Below are 23,866 nucleotides of genomic sequence, written 5' to 3'. Positions count from 1 at the left end.
GGTGTTCTATTATGTAATACATACTATGAAATCATTATAATTATAAACACAATGCATCTATATATCTTTTATTGAATGACAATTTTCTTTTTAAATTGAAGTTCCAGTTACAGATGTTTGACATTGTTTGTTCCACATCATGGGCCAATAAAGACAAATGCTGTGAACTTCCTGGCCTGGTAAGAATTCTTCTTTCATTATTTGGTCTGTTCTTTACTGAAGTTTTCTAAAGTTATATTTCATTTTCCCTGAAAATGAAATGCTGTTTCACAAAACTCATGTCACAGATAATTCACTGTGATGATGATGATGAAAATTATCAAGAGGTTAAGAAGGAGGTGTGTCTGGAATCAGCAGGACACACGGACATACACGGTGGGGGCTCCACAGCTCCACAGGGTGCCTTTTACAGAGTCCAGATGTTCCCAAATTTCAGGTTCATCGAAGCCTTTGGTGTCACAATAATTTTTTTCATGGCACCCCTGAGCCCAAAGAAATACCTAACAATTCCATACGTAAGGTCATAGGTCCAAACATCTTCCTAGGTCTTTACGTCCTAACAACTCAGTAGCTGTATGAAAAATTGATAAACATAAATCGAAAATTTTAAATGATGTACTTATTTTTAAATAACCACAACTACTTACTAATGGGATGTGTGTGCCTGTGGAGAATGCACTATTTCTCATGTCTTGGAATCTGATCAGACATCACCATTCTCACTTCTTTTTCCACATTGATTTTCCCCATGGTACTTGCTTTCCTTCATAGCTGCTGCTGAAAAACCAGATTTGCAAATATATGACATCAAAAATAGTGTTTCAAAATCTAGTGTTGAAACTGTGAACTACCTTGAGCTAGTCATTCCTACGAAGTCCAATGGGTGCCAAATATTGCTGTTTCTCTTAATTCTTTTAAACACTCAGAGTGCCCCCGTGAGTTTGCTGTACTGCCCCAGGCCATCTTTCCACACAGTTTGGGAATCATAGGCATAATCTATATAACCTATGCAAGGCTGCTAGAAAAATACACTTTTTCTCATTATTAATACCAAGTGTAATTCACAGGGAGGGGGTACCTGTATATATATAAACAGATTGTTCATAACTAAGGATCTTTAGGACCAGTGAGCTGAAATGTTAACCCTGTTATGGTTGGACAGGCATCATATCTTAAGAATTCAACTGGTTGACTAGGCATGGGGAAGACTTCATCAAGTCTAAAAGATTTGCTTTTTTAAGACCTTACACCAGATCACATCATCTGTTGCAGGCAGTAATTTCATGGTGACTATGTTTGAGAAGGAAATAAATTTTTTTTTCATCAAAATAAGTTTCCATTAAACTGTGGTGAGGAATTACATCAGAGACACTGTGATGTTATGCTTATGGGCAGGTAGATTGGAAACTGTAAAGGGAAACACTCAGAATCTTATGGAAAATGTGATCACCACATCTCCTAGGAAGGACCCAGCCCTTCTCAAAACTTTCCTTTTCATTTTTATCACTGAAGGTGTGTAAATCCCGTGGTAGAAATCCATGGATGGAGACACAGTCAACAGCCATGGCGAAACCATTCCCGAGTCTGTGGTCATAGGAGGCCTGCTGTCAGCCTAATTTGGGGGGATCTTTCAGGATACTTAAGTTTGTATTTCACTCAAGCTGCCCAAGATATCAGGCCAGATACGTTAGCAGGGCTTTTATCCTGTAATGAGCTAAAATTTTGACTATCGTCCAACATTTAGCGAGAACCATATAAAGGCTCTTTGCTCAAAATTTTTGGGTTTCTGTTGTGAATATTTCAGAGACTGAGATTATTTTCATCTTGATAATTTAATTATCATCTGTGCTCTATTCAGCTCTAACATTACGTTTCCCAGGGTCTTAGAAAATGAAGCTCACTTTCTCTCTATCCAGAGGGACAGATGAACCCTTCGAAGTTCTGTAGTTTCTTATCCCAGGGCAGACTTCTTTTTGGCTGCTACTCCAAATGTGATATTCACAGATCATTCAATAGCCCTTAGCAAGTGCTCTGTCTTGGTTTACACTCCAGTAACTCATTCAGATACATTCAGCCTGGTATTCATCATCTATCTTGTAGTGTTACCTGGCAGCAAAATTCTCCAAGAGGAAATGACCTCCTATCCCAAAGCTTTAGATTGATGCTGTGATGTTTTCTTACTTTCAGTCACAGAAGGTGAGCAGTAGTTAAAATTGTTACAGGGATGATGTGTTTAAGCACTGTTTTTGTTTTCTTTTCTTTCTTTGCTTTAGTGTAGATGCAGTTGTTTTGATGGACTATTCCAACAAGTTTTCCTTTATCCTTTGAAATGGAAAAAAATGTTGTAACACAAAGGAAGTGTTCCGGACCTTTAGTCCATAGAGTACTACTTCTCCAACTGAATTAAATAGTAACCAGAATTTTTTTTTGCACCCACTTCTGCCTTTCTTTCTTCACCTGGATTCCCAAGCTCGTTTTATCAACGTCCTTTGATAATAATGATGATCTAGACAGCCATTCATTGTTTCTTTCAAGAAAAGATTTTGTGGTCAGAAGAGAATATTCTCTGCCTTTCTAGACTAATGCTCACTTACGAATTTTTTTGAAGTGTCTTAAAGTGTTTTCTTTGAGTCCATAAAGCCATTTGTATAGACCATCTTGTTAATAGTTATGCTATTTCTTTTCCTCCTCAGAGGGATGAGGAGACCTGCCCAGAGCTTCCACATTCCTGCTCCTGTTCTGAAATCAATAAAGGGGCTCTGGGACCAGCAGGCCCACCGGTAAGTATTGCCTAGTTTGAACTTAAAATGTTCTTTAATAATATTTATAACTATCACTTGTTGCGTGTCTGTGCCCATCACTGTGCTAAATACTTACTCACTTAATCCTACAAGCAAACTGAAGCACAGAGAGGTCAAGTAACTTGCCTAAAGAACACAGCTTGGAGGAGCTCCTCTTCAAATCCAGGTCTCCATGACTACTGTAGATGATGCTCTTAACTGCTGCACCATACTATGTCTCACAGTGCTATCTATTCAGAATCTTCCCTTTGAAGTCCTGTGGCTTATTTTCAGTGTGGATGTTTCAAACATTGGCCCCCTGCTTGTTGCTGTAAGATTTGCATACATCCCCTCTGCCCATTCTATATCAACATTGACATGTGAAGGGAGGTTTTTCAAAATCACTGGGAATAGTACCCCATGTGAGCATGAAGTTCTCCATTACTGACTGGAACTTCATACAGAAAAGAAGGGGGCAGGGAAAGGGGAGAGGAAGGAAAAAGGAAGGAAAGGGGAGAGGAAGAGAGGAAAGGAGAGAGAGAGGGAAAGAGAGAGAGAAAGAAAACATTTTTTTCTTATAAACATTATATATATATAGATTCATACATGTAAACATACATGTAAAAAGTAAATGTAACTTTTTCTCATTTGGTCAAATACTACAAAATGAAGGATTTTTATCGTTGGTGTTGATGTTAATTTGCAAAATCGTGCTAATTTATATCATATTTCACTCAAAGAAGACATTTAAAAATTCTTAGCACAGGTTGGTAACTGTCTATATTTCTCTACCAATAGGTCTTTAAAAAATTTTTTATACAATTTTAAAGGTTACTTTCCATTTACAGTTATTATAAAATATTGGCTATATTCCCCGCGTTGTATAATATATCCGTCAGTCTATCTTACACCCAATAGGCAAGAAAATATTTTTTAAAAATATAAAATGTATATAATTGTACTCTCTGGGTCTTTGAATTGACCGTGATAGATCTTTCGTAATATGTCTAAATGCTTATGTTTAACCTGCTAACCTGGGGTTATCAGCGTTTCTTTAAGATAAGTATGATATAGCTGGTCTTTGGTTAGGAAATGGCAAATATATCAAGGCAGAAAGACAAAGAAAACAGGGAGAAGATGCCGGAGCACATGAAATCCAGACCTTGCAGGAGGAATGTTCTGAGGCGGACCTGTGCTTACACGTGGCTTGCCTTTGGCAACCGGTGCGGTCAGCACGCATGCGTAGATACCCCTCGCTGACAGCTGGCGTGCAGCATGGACATTTGCCCCAGGTTGGCCCCACCAACATAGTTTGTCTTCATTTGTGTAGCACACTTACCGAACTGAACAAAAAGGAAGAGAACCTGCTGAATATATCTGGAATATATCCCAGCAGTCTCTCCTTTATCTTTGGCACATAGAACACTCTTTCAAGCTCTGGACATAGACCCGAATATTGATACTTTTTTTTTTAAACAAAAGACTCTTTATCCCAAAGAAGCAAATGTGGAGTTAATGGTAAAAGCATTAAATTTAAATAAGACTAGGTAAGTCATGGAGCCACTGTGAACCTCCATTTCCTCATGTATAAACAGCACTCACCTCTTGAACTGGCATTGTGAAGAATACACAGGATAATATGTATAAACATATTTTGTGCATTATAACTCGTTGATCAGATGTAAGGAGTTGTCTTTAGTTTAATCTGGGAATTGAAAACAAAGATTTATTTTCGACTGTGTGTGGCTTGCTTTTTTTCACCCCAAAGTATGTCTTTGAACGTTATCAAGGTTAATGCACATTGTTTAGTTTATTCGTTGTACCTTCTGTAAGGAATTCCACTATATAAACAAGAGTTTATTGACCCATTACTGTGGAGTATTTTCCTACTACAGTATCATTACAGTGAATGTCCTTTGTATGTCTCTTTGCAGTAAGTGCTCACTCAAGTGCTTACTTTGCTTACTCAAGTGCTTGAGTAAGTGCTCTTGCAATAACACTTAGAATTAGATTTGTTGGAGAAAAGAGAAGGTGCATCTTCAACTTCATGAAAAAACCCCAAATTGCTCTTCAAGGTGGTTGTCCCAATATCCTCTCCCACACACTCTGTATGAGAGGTCTAGTTGCCCTACCACTCACCAGCACTGTCTGATGTTGCCAGATGTGAGAGCTTTCACTTATGATGACTGTAAAACTCTGTCCTTGTTCTTTAAAATAGGACTTTCTCTCCCTGCTAGTGAGATGGGGCAGTTTTTCATTTGTCTCTGAACCATTTGGATTTCTTCCTGTGTAAATACCCATTTATACAGTTTGCTGGGTTTTTGTTGTGCAGTTTTTTCTCATTGATTTGTCAGTGGTTTTATGTATTTTGGACACTAATCCTTTATTAATGATATGGTTTGCAAATATCTTTTCCTGGTCTGTGACTTGCTTGTTGTTGTTTGTGGCAAGGTATATTGTCTAGAAATTTTTATTCTAATGTAGTCAAATTTAACATTTCCGTGAGCTATTGTCATTTATATTTTTCTTTATCCCTTCTTTCAGCCATGATTTCTTACAAGTGTCTTAAAATTTTCCAATCGTGTGTGCAATTTTTATCTTTTTCTTATTGATGTATTCATTTATTGTACTTTATCATGGAAGAGAGTCTGTAGAGTACCAATTCTTTGACATTTGTTGATTCTAAAACATTTGCTCTGTGTCCTTTTGTCAGGTTTTACAGATGTTCCATGTATGCTTTAGCAGAATGTTTGTTCTCTAATTCTAAATATAAATATTCGGCAAATCAAGTTGTAAATTGTGTTCTTAGAATCTTCTTTACCTGCCTTAATTCTTTATCTTTCAATTACTAAGATAGATGTTTAAAATCTTCCCCACCTTTGTCAAGTTGTTTGTAAACCTGTATTATAATATCCTGAGATTATGTTATAAGGTACAAAAAAATTTACAGCAATTATCTTTCTAGTGACTTGCTATGTCAACATTTCTCTTTTGCATTATTTTCCTGGTATATGTTTGCTTCATCCTTTTAATTTCAAGCTTTCTATGTCTTTATATTTTAGATGCGTCCCTTTAAATAGCATATGCCAGGATTTTGTTTTTAATCTGGTTTTACAACATTTTTAGAGTTTAGTCCATTCTATTGTTTGTAATAATTAACCTATTTAGGTTTATATTCCTATATCTGTCATCTCAATTTTTGCTTTCTAATTGCGTGGATATCTATGTGTGTGTGTGTGTGTATATATATATATATATATATATATATATATATATATATATATATATAACTCTTACAAACAATATATATATATAACCCTTTTCAAACCTTTTGGTCATTTGTATAGTCTCTTCTATTTTTGTAACACTTCTAAAACAATTTTTTCTTTAAATATATTCAATATGGTTTACATTATTTATCTGATAATTTCAATATGTGGCTCTGATGCTGCATTTGTTTTGTTGCTGATTTTACTTGTGCTATCTTTTTTTTTCTTTTTTTAATTAATTAATTAATTAATTTATGGCTGTGTTGGGTCTTCGTTTCTGTGCGAGGGCTTTCTCCAGTTGCGGCGAGTGGGGGCCACTCTTCATCGCGGTGCGCAGGCCTCTCACTGTCGTGGCCTCTCTTGTTGCGGAGCACAGGCTCCAGACGCGCAGGCTCAGTAGTTGTGGCTCACGGGCCCAGTTGCGCCGCAGCATGTGGGATCTTCCCAGACCAGGGCTCGAACCCGTGTCCCCTGCATTGGCAGGCAGATTCTTAACCACTGTGCCAGCAGGGAAGCCCCTACTTGTGCTATCTTGTTTCCACATATACCTTGTGATTTTTTGGGAGGTGTATATTTGTGTTTGCATTACTCAAAATTTTATCTCTGGGAACCGTTTGAGCCCGAGATTGATCTGTATTTTTTGAAAGTATGTATGTGTCTGCTTCTGCTGAGCTCCTAGGTGTACGACCAGCTGAAAACCACCTTAAAAGTTTGACTTTGGGGCTTTATTTGACCCTCACAGGCAGTGTAAATTCTCGTCCCTAGATTGTGTGAGAATCCGTTTCTGGGTAGTGTTTCTCAGTGGAGACATTTACTGCCCCTCCCGCAGCTAAAGTGGAAACAACATATTGATCCTCCACGTGCTAGTGAGACTTTTTGTTGTTGTTGTTCCAGCTCATTCAGAGTGCAGCCTTTCAAGTTCCTCAGCTTTAAAGGATGTTTCATATTCTACGCTTCCTCCACTTCTCACAGGTCCCAGTTCACATTTCACTGCCTTGTGTGGGCTATAAAATACACATTTTCCAGCAAACCTCAAGCATCTTCCCCTTCCTCCCCCAAGGCAGCCTCGGTGTACGTGCCTGCTGCTCTAGTGTTTTGTTTCTTCTTCATTCCTGGTATTTAAGGATTCAGTTCTTAATTAGAATGATGTTTATTTTATTTTAAGTAGCATTAATAAGCTTTTTTAGCTGGAGGGTTATCAAGTTTTTTCATCTGCAATGTTGCTGGAACAAGTTACAAAATATTTACATATGACCTAAGAGTCAAACTTCGTAATGAGAAAAAAAAGCAGCAGAGAAGTGAAAGAGAAGGGTTGAGTTCTGACTTGGAGAGAAAGAGAGGTAAAATAGAAAAGCTATTGACATTTTCAAATATTTAAAGTATAATAAACCATTGAAGAAATAGTATCCCAAACAATATGCAATAAACCCCGTCTGATGATTTAACATAGTCGTGATTATTTTCTCACTCAAGGATTTAGTGGTATTATGTGCCAATAAAACTCTAGAAAAGCCATAGGAAGCCATGGGTGAAAGAACCATATTTCTTTTGCCTAGACTAACCCTTTCTTATTAAAAGGATAGAAGTTTATATCCACAAACATTTGTTGAATTCTTGTCATCTACTCCATGATAAGGGTTAGGGGTAAGGTGGAAAATAAGTTAGAAGTATAAAAAGGTTCCTGGATTTATAGACATGGTACATCGTGTATGAATATCTGTGAGCCAAATGGCCACATTTGGACAAAACCTTCAGTTAAAAACCAATCATTTAAGATGAGCAAACAAAATTAAAGAGATGTGCCAGAATGGGTATGTTAATTGGGATGCATTGGGCTTGTTGCAAGAAACAGAAAATTTGACTAACACAGTGGTGTAAATCATTGGAGCATTTGGACATTCCTTGTTTGCTCAACAAAAGACCTAAAGGTAGATGATCCCAAGCAAATATGGCTGCTCAACAACTTTATCAAGACCCAAGCTTGTTCCAGCTTCCAAATATGCTTTCCTTAGGCTTGTGGCTTCTTGATCAAATTGGCCCAAACCAGTTAACGTGACCATTCCTGGTTTCAAAGGAGGCTAAGCAAGCAAATCTCTGTCTTTATAGCTGGAAAAATAAAATGGAGAAGGGAGTCAGAAAAGACTCTTTGATAGTCAACCAACAGTGTCTGCCACAGTTGGGGAAAACATTTGCATCATCTATAACAGTTAAAGATGTAGCATCCAAATATATGAAGAATTTCTGTACATTAAAGAGAAAAAGACTTGTAACCCAATAGAAAACTGGGTGAAGTATATAAATTGTTAGTTGTATTGAAATAAAATGCAAATGGACAAATGTCATGAAAAGATGCTCAATCACAGTAGTTTTAAGGGAAATAAAACTCAAAATAGGAGTAAGGTATTGTTTTTACCAGTCAGGTTCATAAAAATGCAAAGTTTAACAATATCAAGTGCTAATAAGGTTTAGAGAAGCAGAGACCCTCAAACTCCTAGCAGATGAATAAATTGGCACAGTTTTTTTGGAACACAATTTGGCAATATATCTGCCTATCCATTAAATTTCATTTAAAATTCTACTTGATGATATGTTAAATATTAACATTTGTACTTAAATCTTAAAGTTTGTACTCAGGGCATGGTATAAGGATGTTAATCGTAGTATCGTTTAGACAGCAACAAATTGTGGGCAAAACTCCTCCATTTCCAGTAACGAAAGAATGGTTAAACAAACTATCCATTGTACAGATAACTATGCAACTCATTTAGAATAAGTTAGTCATGTTATGGAAAAACATATTAAGTTAACTCAGAAATATATGAAAAGTGTTGTATCACATATGCAATCTATATATATCAAATACTACCACAAAAAACACTAATAATAGGTAATATTTTCTATAGATACATATACACATACATAAAACATAATTTTTTAATTGTATTTTAAAAGTCTGGAAGGTAAGCATCCAACTGATATTGATGGGGGGGGAGTGAATTTAATTGCTAAACTGGAAGAAGCCTTAACTATCACCTGATCCAGTCTTTTCCCAAGTGAAGCAAGTGTTTTGCTGATGGTACACAAAATGATTTTCAGTAGTCATGGACAGAGCAGGAAATCAACTGGACTCACATAGTGAGAAAGCTATTCCATTTTCAATGATCTTTTCATCATTCTGCTCAAGTGAAAACAATATTCTCAGACTGGTGCCCATACCCTTCTAATACTTATTCATGCCCCTTTTTAACAGAGAGCAAACCCATTGCTCACAGACTTCACTAGGAACAAAATCTAGCTAAATTTACTAACATTATTTATAGCATATTTTTAGGTTTATCTTATATTCTTAGTAAGTATATAAGAATACTTAATAATTATACTTATAATACTTACTAAGTATTATATAATACTTATATACTTAGGTATATATATGTTTTTCCATCTACTATAGTACATAATATTTGCTTTTAAAATAGATTTAAGTGAAATGTGAGTCAATTAAAAAATATTCAAAGTATATTTGCATATATGTATATACACATATACAAAGAATATGTTTACAAAGAATGTATATACACATATATACATATTTATTATGTATGTACATATGTATGTATGTATATAAAGAAAATGCTATTAAATAATAATACAGGCAGTGCATTAATATGACAAAAATTTTGAGGGGAAAATGCAAATACCTGAAGTTTCAGAAACACTAATCTAATTAGCTTTTTATGGTGTAAATAAAGAAAATTAAATTGTTACTATTTTATATGCTTTTTACAATTTAATTAAATAATTTAATCTCAAAGTCTTGGTATAGGACATGCATAATTTTAGATTAACAGTATATTTTTATTATTTGCGTCATTAATAGCTGTACTCTTACACACTCAATTAAAAGATCCTGTAGCTTTTTTTTTTTTTTTAATTTAAAGGGATTTTGCATAGAAAGTTTGCTCAAACTATGTAATCATCAGCAGGAGGAGGTGAATCTGGGGGGTAGATTTCCCGTTCAGGCTCGTGATGCACATATACCATTACACAATGTGTTGACCTTTATACAAAATGAGAATTACATAATCCATATTATTAAGGAAAATGAATGAAATATATTACTTTCAGATTTGTCTTTGTGCTAATACTTAACATCTGTTTGCCAGGGTGGTCCAGGACTCCGAGGACCAAAGGGTCAACACGGTGATCCAGGCCCAAAGGTAATGTTCTTTCTCCCTCTCACATCACTAGCCATAATATAATTTTGGAGTTAAGTAATATTTACCCTTTGCAGTTTAAAGCTCCTTATGTTGTTATGAAAGTTGTGTTGAAGCCTTTTCCCTTATTCTTAAAAGCTTGTGTTTTTTCATCAAAAAAAAATTTAGTAACTTAAGTGAAAAGAAAGGTTTCTGGGTCAGAAATAGAGTGTCAATGTTCCAAGTGGTTTAGTTGCTCAGGTAGTTCTTGCTCATATAGTCTTCTTTTCCTCTATCTGCAAAAAAGATGTATCAAGGGAGCACTGAATCACAACTAGGCAGCAGTCCTCCAAGTAATTTCTCAGGTTTTAGCCTCCTCCTTCTCCCCTCCCACCATGTACTGTATAATCAAACACACAGCTCTATTTTCCATTCTCACTGCCCAAGGCCACCAAGTGTGGTGGTTCAGGTTGTATACTGTACAAAGGCACCAACTAAGAGGACCAAGTTGGTGCCAATCCATGTCAGGGCACACATTTTTCTACTTTGCACGAAGGTGCCCTACGGGATGGCAGAAGCCCAGCCACTAATTGAGTTTAGGCCCCATCATCTTGTACCTGGCTTTTGGCAAATCTTCTAATTGGTCTTCTGGCTCCAGTGACTTGATTTTTTGATTGACTCTTCACATCTGCCCCCAGATTCATTTCTTTAAAGTTATACTGGATCATATCATACTCTTAAAACCTGCAGTCATGTGTGATTGCCTTGAGAATACAATTCACCCTCCTTAGCATGACATTCAAGGCCCTTTATAATTTACTATCTCATTTTCACCATGTTGCTCCGAATCATCGCTCCAACCATCTTGCTTGACTTACTGCTTCAATATGGTGACTTATTAAATTTGCATAGTATTTATTCATGGAGAAGAGAACATTGCAATATTGTTTTACTAGAAAACTGGAAACAAGTGGAGCAAGGTAAGAGTGAATGCGGAGGGTGGGGGCAGGCTTACAGGGGAGAAGTCAATGAAAGAAGGCTGAAGATAATTAATCAGGTACTACGCAGTTCAAAACTCAGACCCTAAGATATCTTCTTTTTTTGTTTTGTTTTATTTTTTGAGATGGTGACACATTTTCTCAGGCAGAGACTTGATGTCTTGGCTCCATCTCTTATACACTACAAGGGAGGCAATGTCTTCAGTAAACGCAGAGGAGTGCCCCAGAGATGGATAGTTCACCGTAGTGAAGGGGGAGAGACTATAGTTTGGCTGGATGGTGTGAACCTTCACAAACCAAGAGGGTGGTCTTGGATCACTTACACCTTTTGGATTTGTTGTGGAGTGTGGGCGTCTAGTTACTCACATAATTGGCACGATGTTCCTATTTATGTAAGCAAAAATAAATAAATGAAGTTGCAGCAACTACTGTGTGTTTACTCTTTTGGTTTACTGATGACACTTTGCCTGGGAGGTGGATCATCCGAGGCTTGGTGTCTTGTTATCCTATGAGTGATTTGTGTCTTAGGAAAAATTAGTTAATGAAATAAATTATAAAGCCGTAAGTAGAAATATCTGGGTAGCAGATATTTCTGGGTACCAGAGGGTTTAACTTACCTTTGGGATGACTTCTTGCCTTCCAGGGACCAGATGGCCCTCGGGGTGAAACAGGCCCTCCAGGACCTCAGGGTCCTCCTGGACCCCAAGGACCAAGTGGTCTATCCATTCAAGGAATGCCTGTGAGTTGTGTGTAAACATTCAGATAGGTTTTATTGTTATCACTTCTCCATGAGTTACATAGAATGAACTTTTGTCTTCTGTGCCTTGATAATCATCCTCAGCCTCTTCCAACCCCTAAAAATAAGAACTGAGAAATGAAAGTAATGATTGAGACTTCATTCATTAGCCAATTTTTTGTTCAGTGAAGGGGGTCTTTTACAAACAGATATGTGCCTAGGGAATAGGTATAGCCACAGATAATTCGTCTATAGAAAAGAAAGCAGGGCTTGACATGTATGGCCCTTTTTCTTGTTTGACTAAGTCCTTAGGGGGTGTGATAAAATCTAGAAAGTGACAAATGTTATACAAATTTAAGTTATTCATTTTGCATTTGTAGTAACTGTGGAAATAGCTTCATGAAAGCCATTTAATTATGATCTTTATCTCAACAGGCCTCAAAGTGTGGTGCTCTGAGTGTTAGATTATAAACAGAATACTCTCTACAGCCACATTTCTTTGTATAAGTTGTTTGTATCAATGAAAACAAATTCAGTCCCACTCACTGATTTTCAGTGATCTTACTAGACGGATCTGAATTTAAGGAATAAAAACCAATCTCTGTCATTAGTATTTGAAGCATGATGCTTTTAAGCACATTTTTAGCAATCTTTCTGTGCATATGATTGTGTCTCCCTAGCTAAGAAGTCTTCTTTTCCAGAGTTATTTTCACATCTTAGAAAGCATTAACATGCCAGTTTGTATAATTACTACCACTATTACTACTACTAACTATTTGTTGAGGTCTTGCTACTTATCAGGTACTGTGTTTGCTTTTCCATTCTTACAAATTTCTAGCCAAAACAAAACAAAAATATATAGAGATATAAGCTTTAAAACCTAAACTATAAATCATACTGAAATGTTCGACTCCCCTCACATATTTACAGTATGAGCTTAGCCATATCAGACTGTATACACTGTGTTTAAACTATTCTGCTATATAAACGTTCTGGTCCATAGGCATGCTTACCTAGGTGGTGTAGCTTATGTGAAAAGTGAAATACGCTGTATTTGGATGTTAGTGTGAAAGCAATTTAATGTTGGAAATGTTAAAAGAGTCAGTGGAGAAAAAGAAAAGACTGAGAATTTACCTATTTACCTATGTGAACTTAACCCCATGTCCTTCTGGTTGTTCAGGGAATGCCAGGCGAAAAAGGAGAGAAAGGAGGGACTGGACTTCCTGGCCCACAGGTATTATTTTTATTTTTTTATTCCGTTGCTCTCAGCTCTAGAGCTTTGCCAAGAAGAAAGAAGACTGTAGCTTCTGAAGTCAGTTGTGATCTTGGCAATGAGTGGTTTCTACACTGAGGACCATTCGTGTGTATTCATTTACTTCAGCCCCCTCTTACGGTCCTACTGATACTCCCCTGGGTGAGCCCTGGTGGGGGACATTTCTTTCCTTTCTGGTGAATAACTTCTGGGTCCTGAATTCTCAGTCAGGAAGGCCTCACCTTTATGCTATCAGGTTTGTTTGGAGGCCTTGATTTATTTCGGGGAAGCTGGGTGAGAGGGTAATTGGTTTCGATAACTCTGCCATTTTCCTGTCCTTGCTCTATCTAGGGCATCCCAGGAGGTGTTGGTTCACCAGGACGTGATGGCTCACCAGGCCAAAGGGTAAGGACTTGCCCAAGATTGCTCGTTAGTACAGTAGATTTCTCACCAAGTCACTCTTGCTGTTGGCAAGTTCTATGCAAGGAAGGCAAACCAGGTGTTTTTTTTGGTCCTCCCATCTATCTGCATTCTACCGATCCTGCATCTGTTTCCCTTAACTGATATTCTTCCATGTCTATAACTTTCCTCAAAACCTAGAAACTTTCACCAAACCTTCCCAAATTAACCACACCTCTTTCTGAATGTTCCCATAACCTGAATATAGTTTGCACTGAATAGTGTGCATTGGTCTAACAGATTTTCCAGTTGTTTCAAGTTCTCAAGGAGCAAACCTAAAGGAAATCAAGAATCATATGAATTGGAATTTAATTATTATGACTATCTGTATCATTCTCCATTTATTTAATATGCATCAATTATCAATTCCTGGAACCTGTTCAAGTGAACAGCAATAAAAGAAAGTATAAGGATGGTTGAGGGCTGAGTTAACAACTAGAGTTTGTTTAGTCAACATGTCTTCACTGAGCCAGGTTTGAGGTTCTTGTCCTCAAAGAGTTTATAGCTTTTGGGGGGAAATAGAACCAAATAAGAAACATATGCTATAATGGGAGTATTGACAGAGCCCTGTGGGAGCACAAAGAATAGATAACTAAGCCAGACTTGGAGGGTGAGGGAAAGCTTTCCAGAGGGGGCACAATACAGACTGGATTTCAACTGAGAGATAGAAATTAGCCAGATACATGAGGAAAGGAAAGCTATTGCAAGTAGAGAGAACAACATATATGGCATATAAAGGAGTGGAGTTGAAGAGAAGGTGGGACATTTCCATTTCTGAACCTAGTTCCGTATGGCTGGAGATTAGACTGCAGTGTGTGTGTGTGTGTGTGTGTGTGTGTATACGTGCATCAGTGTACACATGTGTACACACAGGTGTGGAGAGATTGTCAAGAGATGAAACTGAAGTGGTAAAAACAAACTCACTTACACCATCTATTCTTTTTTCAGACCAAGGATTTTGAGCTTTAACAGGAAGGCAATAGGAAGTCATTACATGTTCAGCAAGGGAGAGAGGCTGGTCTTCCTTAAAAGGACACCGATGTAGACATGTGGACAGCTGCACAGTTTCTCTCAAGACTGAATTATATATAGTGGCCACCACTTAGATCCAGTCCAGTAAAGGACACACATTTGGTGACATTCCCTGGTATTTCCGGGGACAACTAACCCACTAGGTTAGCAAACGATTGGCTGGAAGACACACTTCTCTACTCAAACAAGGCTGCCTTTAGCTATACTGCTCAAGAATAAGGAAATCATTTTTTCTATAGGAGTGTAGGTGTGTGAATTTAAATTCCTTCCATGTTGGGTTTTTTTTTTTTTTTTGGTTTCACATCAAACTTTCGTTTGCTTAAAATCTCAGTTTAGTCTCTATCTATCAAATGGAATTAGTCTGTAAAGCATGTCCAGGTGAAGGTATCTAAAAGAGGCATTCTCTGAAAGTTAGATTTATGTAGGTTTCTTGTACATGTGGAAGGAGTGTCTAAAAGTATTTATGTGTTTTGGCAAAGGGCTTAGGCTAAAATCCTGTGTGGTTACACACCTAGATTCCTTCATGATTCCTGAAGCTCTGAAAACAGCAATTCTAAAGATTTGGTTCAGTGAATTTACTTGATTTATCCATGCGTAGAGGCTAGTCTTGGCAAAGAACTCCCAAATCAAACATATTGGATTAGTGTCTAGATCATTTGGGTTTGGAATTCTTTTAAAACCAATATACCAACACAGACTTTTTATAAATATTTTGCCATTCTTCCAAACATGTTTTATTCTATAGGATAAAAAGTCTTAGAGTGTAATAAAGCGTTAATATATCTGTACATGGATTTTATTTCCCTCTCTCGCTCAATCTGGAGGTAAAACTTTCAAGTGTCTCTAATTCCTATTTTGAAAAATTCTTGGATGGGAATGGAATTGCTTTTTAAAACTGGTTTCCAGAGAGTACTTTTTCTTTATAGGGCCATGTTAAAAAAAGATTGTGCAAATCCTGTGACAATTGCTTTAGAAAAGATATTTGAGGGCAATACTATTCCAGAGTACAACTTGAGGGGGTGCCATTAACACAGAATAAAATATAGTGGTTCCTCCTAGAATTGTGTAGCGTGAGGAAGGGACTGCCCTGCTTGAGGAAGGGACCACTTATATATTGGGTTGGCCAAAATTTTGTTCGGGAACGAACTTTTTGGCCAACCCAATATTTTTTCAATATCTTAACATCTTACTTAATAAGATATTAGTTGAGCACATATCTTAATTGAGTACATACTATGTGCCATGTTCTATGCTCAGCCTAGAGAGAGTTGTTCATTACTACCTCCAGAAGGAAAAGATCCAGAACAGGAGAGACTTTCAATAACTAAAGGAGGCAATTTGTACATCATCTACTGGGAAGAAATAGAAGGAGGAAGTGGAATCAAGACCATGACTCTTCCCTGGGGCCAGGAAAACCAATGGGTCTTCATCGGAGACAGTCTAGCTGGGAGGAAAGATGGGTGAAAACAGAGTTATTTAGGAGGCTCTGATCTGTTTAGTCAAGTATCTGGGGTCTTAATGAAAGTAAAGGGTCTAAAACAATTAGATAGTTACTTAGCAGGATTGTACAGTTGGAGGTCCAGGACCAACTTTCATAGTGGTAGGAACAGATCTCAGACATGGAGCTCCTTCTTTCTGGTTAGGCTGTGGGAGAGGGGTGTTGCTGAAAGAGAGCTAAGGACAAACACTTAAGATTATTCCTGCTCTGCCTTAGGCTATCCTAAAAGGCAAAGTTGCATTCAGAAAGGAAATAATGATAGTAGTAGTAATAATCATAATAAATAATAAGTAATAATAATGACAGTAACAACCATGGCATAGAACAGACTGAGAGCAAACACACTGGATGATGAAACTTACTGCTGAAATGCCTGAGAAACTAATTCCAGAAAACTGTCTGGGGAATCAGGAAGACTGGGTTATTTTGTCTTTTCTTTACTCCAAGCCCTGAAATCACTTCCCATTACTGTGCCTCATTTCCTCTGATCTTGAGTGAGTAAAGACCACTCAAGGCAAAGAAGGAGGAAGCTGGGATAAATATGCATGGTGATGTCCAATCAGTGCTTCTAGCTCCTTGGAGAGTTGCAGAGAGTAGGTGAGTGAGGGGTGCTGTAGGCGTGAGGGGCTATTTCTTACTGGTCATTCTTTCTTTTTAATCTTTGTCTTTTCTTATAGTATGACTGTTTAGAATTCATAGCCCAAAGCTAGAACCATCACCTTGACTATTGGCTTAGGGAAAGTTTAGCATCCCTTACCCAGAGCCAGTGCCAATGTCACTTATTCATTTAGTCTACAAGGAAGGAGAGTTTAGCAGAGACTAAAAGAAAGATTAAGCATCTCCTCTTTAAACAGGGAACATGTTTTCTAATGTTTCTAGCTTCTTCTGGCTTTTCCCAAGGGGAATCTTTGACTTGTAGAGGCAATCCTGGCCCTCAGGCCATAAGCAAGTGCAGCAAAAGTTGGACTTCTTCATTGAACCAGTCTCAGCCTCTTGCTGGGAAGCCAGTAGAGCACAATGCAGGACCACACCATATAAAGCAACAGGACAAGTGCAGATTTAACAGCGGAATGTATTCAGGCATCAGTTTTCATTCTGAGTCATTCCAGCCAACAGGATCTTTGTCTTATCTTTCTTTTCCACTGTCAATCTTGCCATCTCCCTTTTTGCCTCCTTCCTCTTCTTTTCTTGGTGTCTCTGACCCCAGGGTCCACCCTGTGATCTTTGGGTTCCTCTGAGGTAGGGTGGATCTCTCATCCCCCACCCTAGACACCCAGGTGGTCCTTAGAGAAACCAGGAAAAACAGGCAAGACATGGGTGATAAGTATAAGCAGTGAAAGAAAGAACTGAAAAAGAAAGGAAAAACTACCTCTTTTCTAGTTCTGAGGCTCACTCATATCCAAGACCACCAGCTTTCTGTCAAGCATTCCACATAGAAACTTTAAAAATTATTTTTATTTTCCAATTCTTACTATCATTTTATAAAAAGTCAGAGAGACAAGAAATAAAAATGACCAGGAGATGTATATGTTATGGCACCTGGAAGGTAGTAATTCCTCCTTTGTACCAAGGGTGTTAGTTTTAAAATTCCAAGTAAACTGAAATTGGAATGCTTCCTTCCCTCCAAGTTACTGCTCCCTGCCTCTCCTGTCTTCATGCCATAACCACAGCCTTCCTTTTTCATCTATAAAAGGTGAAATACTGTTAAAAAAGTTCTACATATGAATTCTGCTGAACTTGTGTGGTTATGAGAAGCAGGATGGTCCAGTGGTAAATATCAGAGACTTGGACAGTTAGCCAGACCTCAGTTTGAACGCTAGCCATATGACACTGAGCCAGTTACTTAAAAAGTCCAAGCCTCACTTTCCTCATCTGTGAAGTGGAAAAAATAATATTCGACTCCATAGAGCTATTGTGGGAATTAATTCATATAAAGAATTTCTATATAAAATTTCAACTTTAGCTGATACAAGTATTCACTATTTTCAATGTAGACCTAATGAGTCAGGACAGTGCAATATTTTATAATGCCTGTCCTCAACATTATTAAGGGACCTTAGAAGATTTTAATGAACTATGAAAAAAGTCTAAAGAAAAAGCAAGTGGCTTGTTGTTTAATTTTCTTGGAGTCCACATTGAAAGGACGTGCTTCCTTTTTATGTGGGTTTGATGTAAACAAAGGCCATACTTGGGATGAATGTCCCACTTCATCAAAGCAAGTTGGACTTAAAATATACTTGAAGAGTTGAACTTGAGTCAACGATCTGGATTTAATTCCTATCATAAATGTCAAGCTGTGATGAGAGATTCGTCTAAGGACTGTTTTCTTAAATACTAATATTCATGATAATTATCCCCTTGAGTATCTTCCTTCCTCCAGAAGAAGAAATGTAAAAATCATCACAAAGCTAGTGGAGAGAACGATACGCTTTTCCTTTTCATGGATCTAAACGGGTTTTTATAAAATCCCAGGAAAACATTCTCCCAGTCAACCACAGTGATGGCAGTATATGCAATTGGGACTTGGCAGATTATTTTAATAAAAAGAGCAGCGGCCACTGTCATTGATTCTTGACTAAGTGCAGTGCTTTACGAATGTTATGTATTCTCCAATCCTCAGAATAATCAGGAATGCTAGGCACTATTACCCCATTATATAGACAAAGAATCTGAAGCTCAGAAAGTTGAAGTAACTCAAACAATGCCACACAGCAAGCAAGCACTGCAGCCAGAATTATAATCCACTCTCAGGCTCCAACACTGCGCTCTTTCCTTCCACAAAACCATGTTAAAGGGTAAAGTGGGATTTTGTTAATATGGGCAACTCTTCCAGTAAAAATATGAATAAGAAGGACTAAGTCACTGAAGATATCTCACCCAGCATTTTTTTGGGCAGAAGGAACCCAGTTTGGGTTACTTTCTTGATGAAGTAGTAATTGATTGTTCACACATAAGAATATGTTTCTGTGATTACTTTTCACTTTTCCTTGGATAGTGGCCCATCCGAGGAGAGAACTGTTACTTAGAGAATTAGTATCATGTTATTACTGGCTTTAAAGATGCTTCTGTTGGGGCATAGGGTACAAATGCTATCTGTCTTGCGCTCTGGTTCTAACGCTGTCCCTTGCGGTCAGGCGAGGCATTTTTATATTTGTAAACCAGCAGTTCCACAACTTAAACGACCAAATTGTTGTTTTGTGTTTCGTTTTGTTTTTTAAATATGCAGATTCCTGAGCTTCGGCCTCAGAGATTCAGATACAAAAGGTCTTGGGTATGACTTAGGCATGTATAGTTTTAAAAAAGCTTAATGATTCTAATAATCAGCTAGGTTTTAGCATCACTGAATAGTATATTATGTTAAGCCCTTTGTATGTCAAAGTAGTTTCTTAGGTAGAATATTGCTGTCGTTGTAATTCACTGAAGTCACTATTGCAGGTTACTAAAACTATACACATGTTTATATTTCTATATATACATTTAACTTATGTATGTAATATATATATTTGTACATTTAAAAAATAGTGTATTGTGTACATATATAAAATATATGTATATGTTTATATAAGCATATATATACACACATACATGCTGTGTGTGTGTGTGTGTGTGTGTGTGTGTGTGTGTGTGTGTGTGTGTGTGTGTGAGAAACTGAAAATTCCCCAGTGTGACTCAACATAGTATCACATGCAGGATTGATCTTGGATCTCTAACCTGGGCCAGTGTTTACAGAGTCTGTGGCTTTTTACCCCTTGGCCTCTTAATCTGGTGGTTGGTCTTAATCCTTAGTTGCAAGTAAAGCCTTATTTCCTGTGGCTGACTGCCACGCTGGTCTCTTGCCGTTGCTCTCAGGGTTGAAATTGTGCAGATGGAGTTTCTTCAAGTGTGTCTTTAGTCCTCATTGCTTGAGTTTGTTCCGTTTCAACAAACTCATCAGATGCCAGCTGCTTACAGACCCCACTCTACCTGAGAGTGTGGTGTCTGTCAAAGGACCTTAACAATTGTCTGTGTTACTGCCAATTATGGTTCGTGTCCGTGGTCCACCCTTGCAGGCTTCAAAGAAGGCGTGGATGGTGAATATCATAACTGAGTCACTGGCTCTGAGTGCTATTTCTGTTAGCTACATAAGCATAAATATTCTAGCTTCTGACTTTAGTTACAACACACTTTGTGGGCACATCTGTTTCATCCTTTAGATGCCATAGACACAGTACCTTGAAACTACAAACTTTTTAAGAGCCTACAAAAAGTGCTTGCCACCTGAAAAAAGCATATGTGTTTGCTCTAGTGTATGGAAAAGAAAACTGAAAAAATGAAAATTAATAAATTAGTTAAATGTCTGTAAAACATTACACTTTGCTAACTTCAACCATGGTTAAATTTAGTATTTATTCAAACATCAGTGATTTTTGAAAACACATTTTGGATAGATTTCCTTCTGCTGATAAATCATAGCCAACCATAACTTAATAAGTTGCTCAGAGCCAAATGTTTTCAAAAAAAATTATAAAAAGCCTTTCAAGTTTTTATAGCAAAAATTATTTTTAATGTGGGTTGTTGGTGCATATTAATATTTTGAGGTGGGAATCTCAAAAAGGAAAAATGATTGGAGCTACTCGTGTTATAAAACACCCCTGTTTGTAAGTGGCTGATTTTATGCGCTTTAAAAAATAAACGTGTCGGTTTAAGTGAATTCTCACATTATGCTTATTGTTTAATCTTCTATCTCCTAATATTCATTCTTCATTGCTTAATTAAAGTTTTCTGTTTTTTATGAGGGTGCTTAATCCGCAAACACACATGTACTGAGATTGGCTTCCTGCTATGAAATGGATAATTTATAGATCTTGAAATGGATAATTTATAGATCTTGAAATGGATAATTTATAGGTCTAGAAATGTCTGGGGAAGTACAAACCCATTTCTAGCTGAAAACCATTCAGCGGGCTTTGATTAAAGTGAAGCTGAATCACAAAGCTAGAATTTGCCGATTATTTTGCCATGTACAATGCAGACATTTTACACGGTTTTTCTTTTCACCAAGTTGATTGCTTTGATATAAAAAGCTGCTGCCTTTGCTCCTCACCCTGAGAGAAGAGGTGAGGAAAGGGACCAGAACCCTGCCTAAAGAGCTGACTGGCATGTGAGGCTGGGCTGTACTGTGGATGCTACAGTGGTCCCTGAGCAGGGAGAGTGATGCAGTGTCCCAACCATCCCGGATCCCTTGACTTAAAATCCACCTCTCCTGTGAAACCCCACACCTGGATTAGGTGCCCTTCCTGCACGTTCCCATGGAATCTCCTAGTCCATCGTCATAGCTCATTGTCATTTACTTTCAATTGTCGACTTTTCTCAAAACCGTCACCTCCTTGAAAAGAAACTGTCTTGTTCATCATTGTCTACCCAAAACCTAGCAAAATGCCCAGCACATACTAGTTCTGCAAATATGTTTCAGTAATGTGACAGATGTGAGGCTTACAAGTAAAAAAAAATCTTTCAAAGATAAATTTCAAGCGTGATTCAAAAGTTATAAAATAAAACTATGTGATGAAATTGTGAACTTTTTTAGGGTTAGGAAGAGATTTGGGGGAAAAAGGGGCTTTGATTATGTTTCTAAAATAATATTGAGCCTAACATCCTTTTAATTATAAGCAGGTATAGCAAGTAAATTTGTTTTTAAACATCTTTATTGAAGTATAGTTGCTTTACAATGGTGTGTTAGTTTCTGCTTTATAACAAAGTGAATCAGTTATACATATACAATATGTTCCCATATCTCTTCCCTCTTGCATCTCCCTCCCTCCCACCCTCCCCATCCCACCCCTCTAGGTGGTCACAAAGCACCGAGCTGATCTCCCTGTGCTATGCGACTTGCAAGTAAATTTTAACTTGGAATGAGGGAAACAGGAAACTCACAGTACCCTTAAGAACGCCTTTATTCTTGAACTATTGTATGTAAAAATGTGCAGTCGTTCACGACATTCCATGAACGAAAGAGCTAGAGTAAAATGCACTGGAATGGATGTTACTGGTGCCCCGGTCAGAGCCCCTTTACCTGGCAGGTGTACTCCATCCCCCGGCTGCTGTGGGTTTGACTTCTAGCAACTCACAGTTACCTCTTCTACAGAGAACTACCCTTGGAACTGCCACCTTGGCTCCAGTCAATGACTAACTGATGTGGGTATATAAAACCTTGCGGTAGGTCAACTCTGAGGTGTAACTCACACTCCAGAGCTCCCCATGGGGTCAGACTGAAGCCAGTCTTAGCTAAATCCAATTCTAACCTAACCTCTTTGCCTGCCCTCTCCTGCCTCCTTCATACCTAAAAGCTTTCTCGCAAAAACACTCCCTCTATAAATCAAAGGCACAACAACCCAGTCTGCTTCTAGGAAACCACCCCTCAGATAGTCACTGAAATGAAATTTCAGCTTCTGAGCTAGATAACTCCCGATCCCTTTCCTCCAGGCTTGTGGAGGGTTCAAGAGCAAAGACGGATAAGATTGGCATCCCCCTACCCCCTCAGCCCACACTATGCTTTTCCGGACTAATTATACTTGCAATTCATATTTATTCAACATGATAACCAGAGCACTTCTTCCAGGTGCCTCAATTTTATTCAAATTTAACTTTTTATTAGTACCTATTTTGTGCCAACCATGTGCTAGGGAGGTATTAGGAATGGAACGGTGAATAAGACATGATTTCTGCCCTCAAAAAAAAAGAAATCTCAGCTTCTGAGGATGTGCTTTTGGTAGAAGAACACAGAGTGAACAAACATGTAGTCTCTTTTGATTTGAACACACAGAAGCAATAGCCTCTTGGCCAAATTTAGCTCCTATATAAGAACGACATTTCATCCTCTTCCCTTCCAGATGATACGCATGTGGTGTCTGTAAATCAAGTGAATTCAAAACTGTTCTCAAGAGCATCCTTCCAGAGCCACGATGAAGGAGAGCACTGACAGATCATTGCTTTGTAAACTCCTTCAGATCATTGCTTTGTAAACATGATTGGGAGAGGGGAGTCAATGTATTATTTCCTGCAGGTCTTCCTTGGAATAATGCAGTTTTCTTTTCAGAAAATATGACATGGCTTGCCTCCCTCTATGAATAAAATTGCCCTTGCTTGTTTTTGAGATTTTTTTTTCTCTCCGGACACAGCCTGGAAAAGAGTCAGGGAGGGCTTCCTGCACCAATGCTACACTTTTGACTGCTGGGCCATGGTGTTGGCTGTGTGTCATGTGTGGCCTTACACACGAGTGTGTGTTTGCTTCCCCTCCAGTGCTGGAAGTTTTAAGGCAGGAAGCAAATGATGTCCTTTGAAAAATGTCTTCTTAAATTATTGACTATGTGCTCAGAGGCCCTTTTTTTCTTATGTGAACTTCATCTAGAAAATAATAGTAGATTTAAAAAAATTTGTTTTAATGGTAAGGTCTCCTAAGTTTTCTCACTGATCATATGAGGGAGTTGGGCTGGAGGAGTTCTAAGGTTCTGTTTTTCTTTTACATATTCTGATTTTTTTACACCCTCTTCCTGGATATGCTATATTTAAACTCCATGTAAAATAATTTCTTTCAACCTATGTCAGTATTAATTTTTGTTGTTTAGCTAGCAGATCCAAAGAAGGATGTGTGTGTGTATGTATGTGTGTGT

General features: G+C 37.7%; 1 protein-coding gene across 5 annotated transcripts in view; it reads left to right on the top strand.

The window, feature by feature from the left end:
• The window catches only part of COL14A1 (collagen type XIV alpha 1 chain), a 242,075-nt gene that overhangs the window by 172,414 nt on the left and 45,795 nt on the right, over positions 1–23,866 (top strand). For all 5 annotated transcript variants that reach the window (XM_082364190.1, XM_082364193.1, XM_082364191.1 and 2 more), the window contains exons 35-40: positions 102–179; positions 2,694–2,780; positions 10,213–10,266; positions 11,884–11,979; positions 13,157–13,210; positions 13,580–13,633. In XM_082364190.1, coding sequence (XP_082220316.1) covers positions 102–179; positions 2,694–2,780; positions 10,213–10,266; positions 11,884–11,979; positions 13,157–13,210; positions 13,580–13,633 — 423 coding nt within the window. The remainder of the gene's footprint in view (positions 1–101; positions 180–2,693; positions 2,781–10,212; positions 10,267–11,883; positions 11,980–13,156; positions 13,211–13,579; positions 13,634–23,866) is intronic.

Source organism: Balaenoptera borealis (assembly GCF_965194805.1).
Source record: "Balaenoptera borealis genome assembly, chromosome: 17".
Taxonomy (NCBI): domain Eukaryota; kingdom Metazoa; phylum Chordata; class Mammalia; order Artiodactyla; family Balaenopteridae; genus Balaenoptera; species Balaenoptera borealis.
This window is presented reverse-complemented; position numbering and strand designations above follow the sequence as displayed.